The sequence below is a fragment of the Musa acuminata genome, chromosome BXJ3-7 (assembly GCF_036884655.1).
Source record: "Musa acuminata AAA Group cultivar baxijiao chromosome BXJ3-7, Cavendish_Baxijiao_AAA, whole genome shotgun sequence".
NCBI classification, from domain to species: Eukaryota; Viridiplantae; Streptophyta; class Magnoliopsida; order Zingiberales; family Musaceae; genus Musa; species Musa acuminata.
Window position 1 is genome coordinate 30799163 of NC_088355.1, and position 17824 is coordinate 30816986.

Sequence of the window (17824 nt, forward strand, 5' to 3'; positions counted from 1 at the left end):
ACATCAGAGAGACTGGTAGTGCATCCCATGACTCGTTTGATGATATTCCCAAACGTGGTTCTTGAAGAACAAAAGGAATGTGCCACTGATTTAGATTGAGGTGTTCCTCCCCACTGATCCAAATGATCTTGTTTCCCCTTCTTTTCTATTTTTTTAATCTAATAAAAAATATATTGTGGGCCTGATCTTTTTAAAGTGGAATTAAGTATTTTTCGATTGGTTTTCCTAAATATGTAAGTTGCTAAATAACCTAAAATATTTTTTTCTTAAATGTATTATAGTTAATCAAAATCTACTTATATTTTAGGCACTAATATGACACATCATCGATAGTTGCCAATGCACCGACTCCATTTATCAAACACTTAACCAACATGTAAATTCGTAAATTTCACTTGGCTAATACTTTATTCCTATTCGATCGACATTATCAATGATTCAAATCTATATAGACAACATGATATTAATAATAAATTTGATTTAGTCTCTCGAGATTGATCATATAGCGTTGATAAGGTGATTGACTTAATGAATTATTATTTTATATTCCTAAATTCGATACATGATTTTACGATCATATTAATGATCTGTGGTGCATAATCATTCTCAATATTTAGCCTGTCACATATTATATTTTAAAAAGGCCTCATTTATACTTTTGAGATATTATTAATTATGAATATTTGAACTTAATATTTGACTCTCTCCAAATTCATACTAGACTAAGTATAAGAGAAATCTTATCGAGAATACCTCTAATATAATTTTGTAAGATATTGGTTTAGATCACCGAGACACCTGACATCCTAATCCAAGACAAACTCGGATGAGGATTCGGCTGTTCCGAATCCTCTGCCATTTACTAAAACAGATGAAAAGAAAAAAATAGAACTTCAGGTTATCTTTCGAGGTATAAGATCACTCAAATTAAATTATTAGATCGTTCTTCTCACCCTATCTTTCAGAAAAAGAAAAAAGAACGTCAGGATCATTTAGGAACCTGGGTGTTCTTCCCTGGTGTAGGAAGCTGTATGTACTCTTCACTGTTTTCTTATCTCTTTTTTTTTCTCTGAGAAAAGGTCCGGAAAGGAAGGTGGTGAACTTATTTTATTATTCTTTATACTGGCACTATGAAAGATTCTTTCCAGCGTATAACTGTAAACATATAGATATAAATATATATAGCTTGTGAGGTTGCAGCAAGAAATCAAGTGATGTGACCACGAAGTTAAAATAATCAAAGGACGAGAGGCACAAGTAGGACCACGTAATGGCCTCACAAGGCAGATGCCATCGATGACAGCAACACAGGAATCTACTACAACTCAGTACCTGATCTATCTTGCAACCCATCACCTGCTTCTTGTGGCCGAGAGCAAGCAAGAAAACCGCAACAAGCTGCCCCTCGCTTAACGATGGCTTAGATTCCTTTTCGCAAGAAGCACAGCAACGGTTAAACTAGCGGAAGAACACACGGCAAAAGCTCCTCCCAACAGCGTGCATCAGGCAGCAGATGAGATGGCTGTCAGGGGGTGGTGCATGGACTGTTACGCAAAGGAAGAGCAAAGGCGTTTGGCATCTGATCGAGCCGCTTTGCCTGCCTTCCCCGACGCAATAAAAATTGGTGGCAGTGGTGGCAAAGAGGAGCAGCTGTGGAGGTATTGAAATGATGGCTTGTCTCCGACGGGGACGGCAGGATGTCCCTCCAAAGCAGGGGGCAGTCAGACCCCGAACCCTCTCCTGCGAGCAAAAGAGTTGCACGCCTGGAGAGCATTGCAGAGAACTTTAGGAGTGGGAGGCGAGTGGAACGCAATATTATAAACGGGAGGTCTCAGTTGCATAAGAAGAAGAAGAAGAAGCTACAAGCCTAAAAGCTGCTCACCAGATTCAGATCTATGTGGTGGAACAAAGAAGCATACTCATCATCATTTTACCCACCCATGCCAGAGTGAATCAGCTCAGTAAATTCACCATGTAAAATAGAGAGAGAGAGAGAGAGAGAGAGAGAGATACTTATACATTGGTTAACAAACATAACATCTAATGATGAACTGCTACCAACCATAAGCACTCAAGAGTTTATATATATATATATATATATATATATATATATATATATATATATATATATAAACATATCTCTCTAAAATAATGCACGGTTGTGAAATGAGCAGAAGATTGAAATAAAGGTCACATAAGCTTCCCTCGTGCGTCTTATCCATGTCATATCACCTTCTCCTCCTCCTCAATTATGTGACCTTTAGTGGGATGGAGCCAAATAGATCCATATCGACCTCCTCCATGTCCCTCCTCCACCTAGTGCGATCGCGGCTGTCGTGTCAGTCCAATAAAAGGGCAAACGCACACGCATCTGCGGAAAATGTCACACAGTGTCTCACCAAAGATTCAAGTGCTTGTTGTGATGCAAAGAGGGAGGGAGACGGAGGTGGGAGACAACCAGAAAACAATAACAGTCGACGTAGCTTCTTTTGAGGGCCTCCCTGTGGGGACGACACCACACTAACCTCTGCCCTCCTCCCTCCTCTCCAGCGATATTTAAACCCCCCCGCTGCTGCTCTACTCTTCACGCTTACTTCTTTCATTGTGTGTGTTGTGGTGTCTCGGTGGTGGTGGTGGTGGTGGATGAAATGGCCGATGTCGATGCCAAGAAAGTATGCGGCGTGCCGGAGAGGGTGCAGCTGCATGTGGCCATGCTGGCCTTGCAGTTTGGGTACGCCGGATTCCATGTCGTCTCCCGGGCAGCCCTTAACATGGGGATCAGCAAGGTGGTGTTCCCCGTCTACCGCAACATCATCGCCTTGATCCTCCTCGTTCCATTTGCCTACTTCCTCGAGAAGTAAGAGGACTCGCTTGCTTTCCTCCTTCCATACATGCAGCATATGCATGCGGCTACAACTTTAAGTAGATGCTGTAAGAGAATATATATAGCATTTGATTTTAGTGTTCGTTATGCAGAAAGGACAGACCGGCTTTGACACTATCGTTCGTTGTTCAATTCTTCCTCCTCGCTCTGTGTGGGTAAGATGAAAAATGACGTACAACTCATGTTGCTTTGGCTTGCAGACCTCATTCTGCGTTCTACTGAGCTATGTGTTCTTTCTTCGTGGCAGTATAACTGCAAACCAGGGTTTCTACCTTCTCGGCCTCGATAACACCTCTCCAACTTTCGCCTCCGCCATCCAAAACTCCGTCCCGGCCATCACCTTCCTCATGGCCGCCATTCTCAGGCAAGATTCGAACACCTTTACCAGTACTCCCCAGCAACCGGATGCTGAGTCTGTTCATGAACTTGATTCCACGAACAGGATAGAGAAGGTGCGGATCGACCGACGCGACGGGATCGCGAAGCTGATGGGCACCCTGGCCTGCGTCGGCGGCGCCACCATCATAACCTTGTACAAGGGGCCGACCATCTTCGGCCCCTCGCGCGCCCTGAACGACGCGAGCCCGTCCACCATGCTCTGGCTGGGGGACGCCAAGGCGAAGAACTGGACGCTGGGGTGCCTGTACCTGATCGGCCATTGCTTGTCGTGGTCCGGCTGGCTCGTGCTTCAGGCGCCGGTGCTGAAGAAATACCCGGCGCGATTGTCCGTGACCTCCTACACCTGCTTCTTCGGGGTGATCCAGTTCTTGGTCATCGCCGCGTTCATCGAGAGGGACGCTGAGGCCTGGATGTTCCATTCCGGCAGCGAGCTCTTCACCATCCTCTACGCGGTACGCTTCTTACTAGCTCCTCTTTTTGGTTCACGGTGCTCATCGGTACATGCCTGCAGTGTACTACTGCGTGTTCCTTCTTTCAGCAGAAGCTTACGGTATCTTCTTATTTGGACAGTAGTCAATTAGTGACCGTATTAATTGTAGATGCAGATGCACTGCATTATTAATTTTTAGACATAAAAAAGAACACTTTGTCTGGGTATGATGATCTCACTCCATGATTGCGATGGAGAAGGATCAAATGAAACATTCTTTGAAAGGGGAAGGAGAAAGGAGCACGCTTTGCAACATAGCTCCCTTCTTTACCTTTTCTCCTTGTCTGGAGATCATGCTTTGTCCATCCCTTTTTCCTTTCATGAGCTTATGGATGCTCTCAATGCTTTCAGCATGGTGGTAGACATGACTGGAGATAAGTATCTCTTTCATATCTGCCCTTTCTGGATCCACTTTGTGTGTTCATCCTTCAGCATTGGGTAGGCTCCATGTAGCAATTATTACAAGAATCCACTGGAGAGACAGACACAGGTCTTCTCATCATGCTTGTACTTACTGTTGGTAGATAAAAGGCAGACATCTTCTGCCAAGGCACAAAAGAGTATTGCTATGACTCGAAAGGGGACAAGGCATGAAGGCGTTTGATCAAATGTCGTTGTAGGGTACATTCGAACCAGTTTTGCTAATGTTGAGGCCAATGCAGGGGTTCGTGGCGTCGGGCATCGCCTTCGCGGTTCAGATATGGTGCATCGACAGGGGCGGCCCTGTGTTCGTGGCCGTGTACCAGCCAGTCCAGACTCTAGTCGTCGCCATCATGGCCTCCATCGCCTTGGGAGAGGAGTTCTACCTCGGCGGGTACTGAAAAACACCTGATATCATAATAACTAAGACGAACTTTCTTCGTCTTCTCATGCCTAACTCTTTTCTCTCTCTTCTCCATCGGATGCAGTATCATCGGTGCCGTATTCATCATAGCCGGACTGTACCTGGTGCTGTGGGGGAAGAGCGAAGAGAGAGCCTTCGCTGCAAAGGAAGCAGCCCTCACGGCCTCATCCACCCCCGAACACGATGGTCTCAGAGCTACTACCGGTGCTGCTTCCTTCAAGGCTTCCTCTCTGAAGCAGCCACTCCTGCCATCATCGACAACCCCGGAGAACGTCTGACAAGGAAGCTCCTCCTATGTTCAACCATGGACTAATCCCCGTTCCAAGCTGTAAGAAAAGGGAAGTTACCGTGCAGTGTGTTAAGAGCAGTCCTAGAGATGATGCAGGGTGCTCGGAGAAGACAAGTGCTTGTGGTATTAATGGAGATGTAGTTTGAGGTTTGCCTTTATGTTTGTTTGCTGCTGCTGTCACCCCTTCCATTGCTTGTAAACCTGCAAAACAGTTATCCGGTGAGTTCCTTGCGGTCGGTGATAGAGATGATTCCTTTAAATGAACGTTGGATTTGGGTTGGTGGACTGAATCACCCCGAACATTTCCAGGGGTGACGCAAGATGCATATCGGCAAAGTAAATGATTCTCATATTAATCGCTTCAAATTCGATTCCTAAATCGAACCCGAACCCGAACCCATTTCAGAAATCTAGATATGGATTCTTAGATTGAATCCGTCAGCACTATCGGATCGGATGCATTGTACGCGGAGCTAATCACAATTGACCCGAATCCGACCTAAATGATGGGTATGAGATTATGATGTCTTAGTGGATCGGGCCCAAATTAGACCCGATCTTTCTCTTACACGTAAACATTTGGATTGGGTCGAGCCATGGTGTTCGAGTTTTAGGTACCACCTCCGCCCCGAGGGAATTGTCCACTGCCACCGCGACCTCTTCCTCGTCATCGTGGACTCCCTCATCGATTGGTCCGTGCCGAAGAACCACAGGTGCCTGTGGACGCTCACCGTGTTCCACGCCAACGGGTGGAGCTTCCCCTGGGGCATAGCTGCCGCTGACGGCGTCAACGTCTGCCTCCGCCGCTTCGACGCCGCCGCCCATACGGTCACCCACATGGGCGGCTGGCCGGCGGTCCTCAACGTGCTCGCCAACTCCCCGGACCCCACCCGCCGCCCACTCCCCGGCCTGATCCAGGTTCTCACGGTCGGAGCACTGCCCCCGGCTGCGGTGCTCCACCTCATGGACGCGCTCGGCTTCGCCGTCAGCCACGGGTACGGCCCGACGGAGACAGCGGGGCTGGTGGTCTCTAGCAAAAGTGATGAATAGTCGTAAATAAACATCACAAAAGTTGGCGTCTTTCTCGTGTGTCTTTTGTGTCGTTCTTGTTCTTTCTCATGCATCACATATTCACTTACTTCAACATCGATCATATGCATAATACATATAAAAAATATGATTATACACAAAAGTGATTAATATTCATAAAGAACTCATGTCTTTCTCATCCATCATATATTCATATAATTTAATATTGTCGATATGAATCATCTACAAAATAAATATAAAGAACTTATGATTGTACACAAAATTGATGCATATCATAAAGAACTTATGATGTGATTACTTTATAAGTGCTTCAGTAGGTTGAGAACCTTTGTAACACTAATTTATTTTTGTTACAATAATATCATCTGTACGTAGATACAATAAGAAAATCATCAAATACAATATTTTATTAAATATTCGTGTGGCATGTTAAGATAGAGATACATTATATGTTGTTATCAATTTTAATTCATATAACTTAATATTAATTATTTTGTTTAATTAACATCATAAATTATGTTACTATTTTTTATAGTATACTCTATAACTAACATCATCAATGCATCTAACATTGTTTACATTCGCAACAGTTGAAGATAAATGAAAAGATACTTCAATTAACAATTAACAATCAAAATTTATCAATTCAATTAGATAAATACTTCGTATTAGACTTCTAATCATTGTCAAATTGTCATAATTAACTCAGGCTCACAAGCTTTTTGTTAAAATAATTATTATCTTCTTATTTCGGCTTGATGTTTACGAGGTCTGTGTCTTTGTCATGAATCACATATTCACATTACTTAACATCTTTAGTTTCGATCATATGCAAAATATATACAAAAACATCACTATACATAAAAGTGATGAATAGTCGTAAAGAACTTATATGTATTTTATATGTCAAAAATTTGAGTTTAACTCAAATAACTAACCAAAACTATTTCTCATACAACAAAGATTAATTATAGTTTATATAATTTAATATTATTTATTTTATTTAACAAATAACATTAACTTTTATAACTATTTTTCATGCGATACTCCGTTTGAGTTGGAGAAATTAAATTATTATCAATCCTATTCATTATCCATGAAAAAGCAATAAGTTCTAAATTTTGAATTCATTTAGGGCCTATAAATATCCCTCTCATCCCTGCTTAGATAACATAAGAACTGAGAATAAAAATAAGGGAAAATTCTGTTGTAATCTTGTGAGAATTCTCCTCCTCTAGTCTAAGTGTGATTTCTATTTAGAGAAGGAGTGAATGGGGGTGTAAAGGTTCTCTCCTGAGTTTATCAAAAAGAGAATAGAGTTGTAAGGGTAGTTGGTCTTTGTCTATTGAAAGAAGACCGTTAGTGGATGTCGGTGGCCTCGATAAAAGAAGAATCAGGAGTGGATGTAGGTCATGATGACCGAACCACTATAAACTCAACTTGCATTTCTATTGTTGTCATTTATTTACTTTGCAACTACTAGTCATAGGTGCCCAACAAGCCAATCACGTGAGTGATGGCACGTGTGACTTAATACAGAATCTTTTTGCTCATTATATTTTGGCATATATCATTTTATAACTATATATATATATATATATATATATATATATATATATATATATATATATATATATATATATATATATATATATATATATATATATTGTGATGTCTTTGGATTTGTGCAATGGGAATCGGATCGTGATGAGATCACGATAATGAGATCGATTCACCTTTAAACACAGATCCTAAATAATCCCGATCATAGGTTACTCGAGAGGGACATCGTGATAACTGGACAGACTGGTGTGCTGTATACCCGTCCATATGATGGATGCAGTTGGTCTCATAGCTGCTCGTGTAGGGACACTAGGGATACAGTACAGGTGCTCATTGGAGAATGAGTTCACTAATTGATCCGCTTACGGAATGCTGGATGGTTGATGATGCCTTACTGTCAGATAGCGATTCTGTAGTTCTAGTGGTGTATCTGGTCCTTAGACTTGAGACACCAAGGATGTCCTGTATGAGTGCTCCACTCTTTGATACTAGACTTATAGGTTTGGCTATCCCAGATCTAGTACAGCTGGTCATTGGGAGTGGTAGTTGACCTTACGAGGGCTATTGAGTGTCGATAGAGGATCATCCACTCTTGGCGTCATGAGAGGAATATCCCATATGTTTTGCATAGACAAATCCCTGGCCAGGGTCATTCGGGTTGAGAGAGAAAGGTTTCTCTAGGAGAATCCGATTAGAGCGAGACTTAAGTAGAAACCATATGGGCCTGATAGCACAATGCTCGATATACAGTCTTTGGGATATTAGATGGATGAGGGACTATAGGTACACGGTAACTGAGGATAGACAGGTCCAATGGATTGGATTCCCCTTATCGTTTGGGGACTATGGCGTAGTGGCCTAGTACGTCCGTAGTCGATGAGTCGAGTGAATTATTACAGAGATAATAATTCACTAAGTTAGAAGGAGTTCTGACATGTATGACTCACGGCCAGCTCGATATTGGGCCTAGAGGGTCATATACATATGGTAGGCATTGCGATGAGTAGAGATTCGTATATGAGATATCCAACGGAGCTCTTGTCTTATTGGATGCAGATCCAATACCCACTAGGGGAGGATCCATTAGGGTTTGACAGGGGACCTCTATAAATAGGAGGGATTCAGAGCCTCATAGGCTAGAGCCTTTACTTGCCTCTCCTATTCTCCTCCCCCTCTCCACCTCAGAGCAGGCCTAGAGTTTTGAGGAGCGTCATCACAGCCCTACTGTGTGGATCACCGCTAGAGAGGAGGACGCTTGACCTCCTTCACCCTCTCCTAAAGATCTGTAAGGAAATAGGGATATACGATCTCCCTAGGTAACACAATCTACTTTATACGTAGTTTTTCAGTTTTGCGGATTTTGCGCACCAATCTTCGCACGACGACGAACATCTCTTTGGGAATCGGGGATTTTTGTTTACTTGTTCTTCCGCTGCGCATGTGATGTCGCCCCCAAGATTTCCCAATAGCAACTGCTTTACTTCCTCATTACTTTAGCTGCACACTCTTACAAATATTTTCAAAGTTAAACATTATCGAAACGATTTTTATCGTATGAAGATTTCTGACTAAACTTGATTTTTATCACTGCACTAATTCAACCCACCCCCCCCCTCCCCCCCCCCCCTCCCTCTCAGTGTTGACTTGATCATAACAGTTGGTATCAAAGCCATGTTTTTTCTCGTTTGGTTTAATACCTAAGAGAAAAAGGCTCTTTTCAACTTTCAAAAGGGTCACTCTATCATTTGTCCTCCTATGTTCAATGGGACGAACTATACTTATTGGAAAACTTGGATGAGAGTTTTCTTACTTTCATTGAATCTCGATTTATGTAATATTGTTGAAAACATATTTCAAAAGTCTTCTCTTCCAATGAATGATTGGAATGATTTGGAGAAGAAGACTTTCTCTTTGAACGCCAAAGCTATGAATGCTTTATTTTGTGCTTTAGATAAAAATGAATTCAATCGAGTTTCTATTTGCTAAATGACTTATGAGATTTGGCACACACTTGAAATTACACACGAAGGCACTAGTAGAGTTTAAAATTCGAAGATTAATCTTTTGATGCATGATTTTGAAATGTTTTATATGAAGCCAAGTAAAACTATTGTTGACATGTACACCTGTTTTACGGATGTCATTAATAGTTTAAAAGTACTTAGTAAAAGTTTTTTAAATTTTGAACTTGTCAATAAAATTTTACGTTCTCTTCCTAAAAATTGGGATCCTAAAGTAATTGTAATAAAGAGGCAAAAGACTTAAACAAGTTTCCACTTGAAGAACTTATAAGTCATTAATGACCCATGAAATGACATGCAAGGCACATGATGAACTTGATGAACATGAGAACAACCTTCCAAATAACATGAAGGATTTGGTACTTTGAACAATAGAATACCACTTGAGTGATAACTCAAGTGATGATGATGATGACCTTAACCTTCTCACAATAAAGCTTAAAAAGTTCTTAAAGAATAAAAATGAACTTAAAAAGAAGAAGCTACCAAAGAAAAAAAAAGTATTCAAGGCAGCTTGGGATGAATCAAACTCATCCGAAGATAAGAAGCAAACCAACAAAGATAAGTTGGTGAACTACGCCTTACTGACTTCCGACGACAAGGTAAAAGACTCACCCTAAACTTCTTTACTTTACTATAAAATTACTTGATGCTTTTCATAAGTTATTTTTAAAATAGTTAGTAAAAAATAAAAAATATATATATATAAAATTATTATGCTTCTTTTTCTAATGATTTTTAAAAAAAATTAAAAATTTGAGCATGGTAATTGCATGTTAACTCCTAGCACTAAGCATGAAGAATTAGATTCACTTAAAAAGAAAAATGCATTATTGCAATAAACAAAATGATTTTGATTGAAAATGCTTCATATTTTATGAAATCATGTTTGATGATTTAATGATGCATAATATATAATGATGTAATGAAAATGTTAAAAGTTTTGGTATCATGCTTGATGATTTTATACTATGCATGAGAATTTGAAATAATGATGGTTTAAAATCTTATATTTTGGAATTAGGTGTTACACTTTTGATCTTAATGATTTTAATGATAAATCTTATTTTTTTGGTTTTAAAGATGATGATTTTGGATTTGATAATTTAATTTCATATTTATCTAAGCACTTGATTTATTCGTGTTTACGACATGAGATGTATTTTATATGAATTATTTTATTCTCGTATAATTTTATAATCTAAGAGAAGATTTATCCAAATGAATCTTGATTCTTGACATTAATAATTTGAGATTTATTTTATGTGAATCAAGATCTCTTGTTTGATCTCCTATGATTCTATTCATTGTTTACTAAAAAGGAGATTTGTTAAGATGAATCATTCATAAATTGATCTTTCATATTAATATCTTTCATGCCATAATTTTTATATGACTCTTTTGTAATTATGATTTGTATATCTTATGATATAATTAAATCATTGATATGAAAAATGGGAGAGATTAATGAATCTATTTATATTTTTTTATGAATCTTTTGAAAGTGATTTTGATGATTTGTCGATTTAAATTTGAATGAATTTAATCCCAATCTTTCACTTGATACTTGAGATTTTTTTTTCTTATGATTCTATTTGCTATGTATCAAAAGAAGCTTTATTGAAATCATAATCTTGAATTCTCATAATTATAACTTGAATTAAGATCTCTTACCCTTTATTCTCATATACTCTTGCATTTTATTAAAGAGAATACTTATCCGAATCATGATTTTTATTTTGATTTCTCAATATTATTATAATTCTCTATGATGTTTTTATTTAAGAGGAGATTTATATAAATTATAATCTTAATTTCTCAACTTGAGATTCATTATGACTCCTTTGTGTTGATCATCAAATTGATCTTCATGGTATTAATCATGGTATTGATCATCAATTTTCATGTTATGATCTGAAAACTGATGTAAAAAGAAAAACTTTGTAAAAATCTTAATTTCTCAACTTGAGATTCATTATGTTTTGAGGATTGAAATATTGATGTATATTCTTCATGGTATTGATCATCAATTTTCATGTTATGATCTAAAAACTGATGTAAAAAGAAAAACTTTGTACCATTATATTCCTCTTTTTGACAAGGACTAAGGGGGAGAAAGAATTGGTATCTCAAAATGCTAAATTTGCTAACTTACATATTACAAAAAAGAAATAAAAAATGCTAGCTTGCACATTGCAAAGAAAAGCAAACTTGCTAGCTTGCTCATTTCAAAAGGGAAGCAAAGTTTGCTAGCTTGCATATTTTAAAAAGATGTAAAAACATGCTATCTTGCACATCTTAAAAGATCCAAAAGTTTTGCTAACTTTTATATCTGAAAAACTTGTTAGCTTGCATGATGATATATGCAATGATGTTTCAAAGACTTGAAATTATGCATTGATTTGAAAGTAAGTATCAAAAATTGCTAGTTGCACTTCTCCTTTTTGTTGATGACAAAGGGGGAGAAGATATGATGATAATGTATAAGTTATAATCATGTATGAGATGATGTACTTGGATACTTTGATTAAGCATGATTTTATGTTGCATATAATGATATGATTAATTAATTTTTTCAATATTCATGATGTATGGGTGAAATACTCATAATTCATTCTGAATTTAAAGGTTCTATCAATATGACATATTAATAGGGGAAGTTTTGTTTAAACTCCATCATCATTGGTTATCATCATCAAAAAGGGGGAGATGATTGAATCTCAGATTTTGATGATGAAACCAATTGATAATGTTATGATCTAATCTATGTTTTGAGTGACGTAGAATTAGTTTCGACCAGAAGAAACAAATTGATTAAAACAGAAAGAATAAGAAGTTGGGCTAGAATTGAATATGTCAAAAGATTGAACGTCAAATCAAAGGAATGGTCGACGTGTCGACAGAAGACTTCGTGCCATGAGTTCAGGCATTAGGCCATGAAGATCAGATATTGCACCAAAGAAATCAGATGTTGCAAAAAGGCAACATGCCGATTGGGCAATACGTCAAAGGAGAGGACGATGCGCTAGGTGAACCAATGATATGCCGGATAACTTAGTATTCTTGCTTGTAATAATTTGTCTAGATCAAAGTAGTTTAGTTATGATTGGGTTGGTTTAGAATGTAATTAGGCCAACTCAATTAGGGGCCAATTGGGTCTAAAGTGAGGCTATTTTGGGCTAAGAGAAACACCTATTAAGTGACCAAAAAGTTGGGTCAAGCGGTGGCACCGCTAGTGGCTCCGCTAGTGGCTCAGTCTTCGAGACACAATCTCCTAAGCAGTAGTATCGCCAGACTGGGCAGTGGTACCGCCCAATGTCAAGCGATGGTTGTTGAATCTTGGATTTTGATGATGAAATCAATTGATGGGTTAATTGATCTAATCCATATTATTGAGTTAAGTGTGCAGGATTAACTACGATATCTTGAAAACATAAAGCAAGGATACCGGAGTCAAGTTCGATGGGTGTTTGAGAGTCCGAAGATTCGTCGGAGATGCTGCCGGAACCAACCGAGAAGAAATCGGGGACTTGTCGGAGTTTTTGGAAGTCCGCTGAAGAGATCGTCGGAGGTTCGCAGAGATCACCGAGAAGGCTCGACTACTCGCTGAACTCGCCATAAGATCGGGAGCCTACTGGGAGTCCGCCGAAAGAAATCTAAGGGTGTATTGGAAGTCCACCGGAAGATCGTCGGAAAGCTCGCCGGAAGGAGACTCGACGTTTGCCATTTAAAAACTTGCTTAGGACTATGTTTACAGTTGGGTAGTTTGTATGTAATTAGGGTTAGGATTAAGAGATAATCCTATATCCTAGTTAGGGGCCAACTGGGCCCGAATATGACCTGATTTAGGGCCAGATTTGATGCCCAACCAGTAACCCAAATGGTCGAGCGGTAGTACCGGCAAGAACCCGAGAGGTCCAGCGGTGGCACCATCGGACTGGGCGGTGGCACCGCCGGATTGGGCGGTGGCATTACTAACACTATCTGATAGACACTGACAGGCGGTGGCATTGCCAACATCGGAGTCAGGTGGTGGCACTGCCAGTACACTATCTATCAGACACTGATAGGCGGTGGCACCGCCAGCATCGGAAACCCAAGAGAATTCAAAATTTGGAGCCCAAATTTGAATCCTCTTGGGGCCTATAAATACCCCTCAATTCTCAGCAGAGAATACAACTCTTGAGAAGCAATAAATTGAGAAAAAAAAAGCCTTAGCAAAGTCTTTAGCAAGTCTTGTTTTCAATTGCTTGAGTGTTCACCTCCTTCTTTCTTGGTGAAAATTTGTAAGAGTGCGAACCACAGTAAAAGGTTGTAAGAGGGGTATTTGTCCTTCCTCTTCAAAGTGATTTGCTAGTGAAAGTTAGGAGCCTCTTCGAAGAAGGCTTCGCAAGTGGATGTAGGTCATTTTGACCGAACCACTTTAAATTGGTGTGTTCCTTGAATGTGTGAGTTCTTACTTTCCTGAAATTATTATTTACACTATTGCTAGCTTTCGATTTTCATATACTCAAGTTACTATCGAAACGAAATCTCCTCGTATTTATAAATTTATTTTTAAACTTACAAGTTTTAATCCGCTGAACTAATTCACTCTCCCCCTCTTAGTGCCGCTCCGATCCTAACAATTGGTATCAGAGCTAGGCTCACTCTCATATTTGATTTAATATCCAAGAGAGATGGCTTACTCCGGCATGCATGAGGGTCATTCTATTACACGTCCACCTATGTTTAATGGGTCGGATTACATATATTGGAAGACTCATATGAGGATCTTCCTCACTTTCATGGATTTTGAGCTTTGGACTATTATTGAAAATGGATTTAAAAAATCTTCTCGTTCGATGAGCGAATGGGATGAATCGGAGAAGAAGGTTTTTGCTTTAAACGCAAAGGCTATGAATGCCTTGTTTTGTGCATTAGACAAAAATGAATTTAATCACGTTTCAATTTGTGATTCGGCTTTTGATATTTGGAGTGTTAGGATCGGAGCGGCACTAAGAGGGGGGGGGGGGGGGGGGGGGGGGTGAATTAGTGCAGCGGTAAAGTGCGATAAACTTTTGACGATTTAAACACTTTCGGAAACTTCGTACGATAAAAGCAACGTTTTTGTTTGAAATAGTTTCGATTGCATTTTAACTTGAAGGGATAAGTAAGACGGAGAGAAAGAAGTAGAGCATTAAAGTGCAAATGGTTTGCAGTAATATAAATGACAATAAGTAAATGCAAACCAGAGATCACGCCGATTTTACAGTGGTTCGGTCAAATGACCTACATCCACTTGCGAGGCCCCTCTTCGATGAGGCTCCCACCTTCCACTAGCAAATCCCTTGAAGGGGAAGGGTAAATACCCCTCTTACAACTTTTTACAAGCGGTTCACTCTCTTACAGATTTTCAGCAAGAAAGAAGGAGGTGAACACTAGCAAGTTGAAAACAAGACTAGCAAAGACTTTTCTAAGACCTTTCTCTCAATCAATTGCTTCTCAAAAAGTTGTAATCTCAGCTGAGATTTGAGGGGTATTTATAGGCCTCAAGAGGATTCAAATTTGGGCTCCAAAATTTGAATTCTCTTTGGGTTCTCGATGCTGGCGGTGCCACCGCCTGTCAGTGTCGGTGCCACCGCCTGTCAGTGTTAGACACTGACAGTGGACTGGCGATGCCACCGCCCAGCTCTCGGGTGCTGGGTGGTGCAACCGCCCAGTCTGGCGGTGCCACCGCCAGACCCTTCGGTTCACTTGTTAGGCTTCAAATTTAGCCCAAACCAAATCTAATTTTGGGCCCAGTTGGCCCCTAACTAGGATATAGGATTATCTCTTAATCCTAATGCTAATTATAAGTGAACTACATAATAAAAAAAACATCCTAAGCAAGTTTTCAATCGCGAACGTCGAGTCTTGTTCCGACGAGCTTTCCGACGAACTTCTTCCGACGGACTCCCAGCAAGCTCCCGAACTTGTGATGACTTTAACGAGTAGCTAAGCCTTCTCGGTGATCTCCGTGAACCTCCGACGATCTCTTTGGCAAACTTCCGAAAATTCCGACAGGTTCCCGATTTCTTCTCGGTTGGTTCCGGCAGCATCTCCGACGATTCTTCGGACTCTTAAACGTCCATCGAACTTGACTCCGGTATTCTTGCCTTGTGTTTTCTGGTTATCATAGTTAATCCTACACACTTAAATCAATAATATGGATTAGATCAATTAACCCATCAATTGATTTTATCATCAAAATCCGAGATTCAACAATCTTCCCCTTTTTGATGATGATAATCAATTGATGACAGAGTTAAACATAACTCCCCCTATCTATATGTCATATTATGAGAAGATAAAAACACTTGAATTCCATCCCATTGAATTCAAGCATAAACCGATAAGTTCTAATCGTAGAACTTATCGGTATTCTCATTAAGCATAAGTAAATGCGAAACTTCGATGAAAATCATTTTCAAGTCGAATGATAAGAGACAATTTTTACTACGACAGGAGATAAAGATTTTCAACATGAATTTCATGATATACATGTTAGACATGCTTTCAATATGATCAATCAATCTTGCGATATTCTCGAAGATTTTGCAAGGTATATAAGACATTTATATCACACAAGCTTTTGCAATTCATATAAGTCATGCTATTAAAATGGTACAAGTCATCACTTTTCTCCCCCTTTGTCATCAACAAAAAGGGAATGGGACTTGAAGCACATAATTTGTGATTATAACATCAGGAATTCAGCATTGATCATAAAAAAATTATCATTCAAAATTAAGTATGCTAAAATATTTACGCAGAGTTCATCTTAAAGCATTCATCCATTTTATTAAATCTCTTCTTTCTATAAATAACAAAAATTGTAGATGTACAAGGAAGAGATAGTGATAAAAAAATTTCAAGTAGTAACTCCAATAAGTCAAGATCATAATTCGAATACAAATCCATTCAAATTCAATTCGTCAACTTGAAACTCATAATCAAGCCATCAAAATCAATTTTGAGATTCATAAAATATCATAAAATCATTAATATTGATCAGATGGGAGCGATGTTTGACTCAAGATAGGATAAGATAATTTAACATGTCATTTAGAATCGAAAGAGAAGGATCAGATTCACCGAGGAACGGAGAGAGGATGAAAAACTTTACGGAAAATCCATTCAAACAAGTTTATTCTTAAGGACAATTAGTCTTCATTCAAAGCTTTTGTAAATATATCTGCTAATTGATGCTTTGTGTCAATGAATTCTAGAACAATATCATTGTTAAGGACATGATCGCGTATGAAATGATGCCTAACGTCGATGTGCTTAGTTCTAGAGTGCTGAATTGGATTTTTAGTAAGACATATGACACTAGTATTATCACATTTTATGGGAATATTTTTAAAGTGAATTACATAGTCTTCTAATGTATTTTTCATCCAAACAACTTGTGCATAGCATGCACTTGCAGCAATGTATTCGGCTTCCGCCGTAGATAGTGCAACTGAATTTTGTTTCTTAGAAGTCCAAGAAACAAGTGCATGTCCTAAAAATTGGCATGTTCCGGATGTACTTTTTCTATCTATCATGCATCCACCAAAATCGACATCTGCATAAGCTATTAAATCGAATTTTTCAGATTTTGGATACCACAGTCCTAGATTTGGAGTTCCTTTAAGATACCTAAATATTCTTTTAACACTTTTAAGATGAGATAATTTAGGATTTGATTGAAACCTAGCGCAAAGTCCTACACTAAACATAATATCCGGTCTAGTTGCGGTGAGGTAGAGTAGTCTACCTATCATTCCCCTATATGTTTTTTGATCGAAATTTTCACTATTTTCATCCATATCTAACTTAGTCGCAGTACTCATAGGGGTGTTTATTGCTTTTGAATTATCCATGTTAAATTGTTTTAACAATTTTAATGTATATTTATATTGGTTAAGAAATATACCATCCCTAAGTTGTTTGATTTGTAATCCTAAAAAGAAAGTTAATTCACCCATTAAACTCATTTCAAATTCATGACTCATACATTTGGCAAATGATTCACATAGTGATTCATTCGAAGAGCCAAAAATAATATCGTCAACATAAATTTGCACAATAAGAAAATTATTTTCAAAATGTTTAATAAACAATGTAGTATCAATCTTGCCTTTGGTAAAATTATTTAAAATAAGAAAGGAACTAAGCCTTTCATACCAAGCTCTAGGAGCTTGTTCGACATATACTTCTTCGGAAATAAAACCATTCAAGAAGGCACTTTTGACATCCATTTGAAATAGTTTAAAAT

General features: G+C 38.8%; 1 protein-coding gene and 1 long non-coding RNA gene across 2 annotated transcripts; one reads left to right on the plus strand and one right to left on the minus strand.

The window, feature by feature from the left end:
* Positions 1-1217: 1217 nt before the first annotated feature.
* Positions 1218-2025, minus strand: LOC135642679 (uncharacterized). The gene is made up of 2 exons (XR_010498026.1): positions 1883-2025; positions 1218-1763 (listed from the first exon to the last, which is right to left on the minus strand). It is a non-coding gene; the product is annotated as an uncharacterized LOC135642679 (long non-coding RNA).
* A 559-nt stretch (positions 2026-2584) lies between these two features.
* On the plus strand, positions 2585-5129 carry LOC103974669 (protein WALLS ARE THIN 1). Its single transcript, XM_009389540.3, has 6 exons — positions 2585-2857; positions 2977-3039; positions 3132-3248; positions 3327-3735; positions 4436-4587; positions 4682-5129. The coding sequence occupies exons 1-6, from the start codon at positions 2649-2651 to the stop codon at positions 4893-4895; spliced, it is 1164 nt and encodes a 387-aa protein (XP_009387815.2). The 5' UTR covers positions 2585-2648; the 3' UTR covers positions 4896-5129.
* Positions 5130-17824: the final 12695 nt, after the last annotated feature.

Bases quoted from the DNA above. Each gene is read 5' to 3' on its own strand.
- LOC103974669 (XM_009389540.3), top strand. From the start codon at position 2,649: ATGGCCGATGTCGATGCCAAGAAAGTATGCGGCGTGCCGGAGAGGGTG. The intron at 3,249-3,326 runs GCAAGATTCGAA...TTCCACGAACAG, and splicing joins CTCATGGCCGCCATTCTCAG to GATAGAGAAGGTGCGGATCG. The intron at 3,736-4,435 runs GTACGCTTCTTA...AGGCCAATGCAG, and splicing joins TCTTCACCATCCTCTACGCG to GGGTTCGTGGCGTCGGGCAT.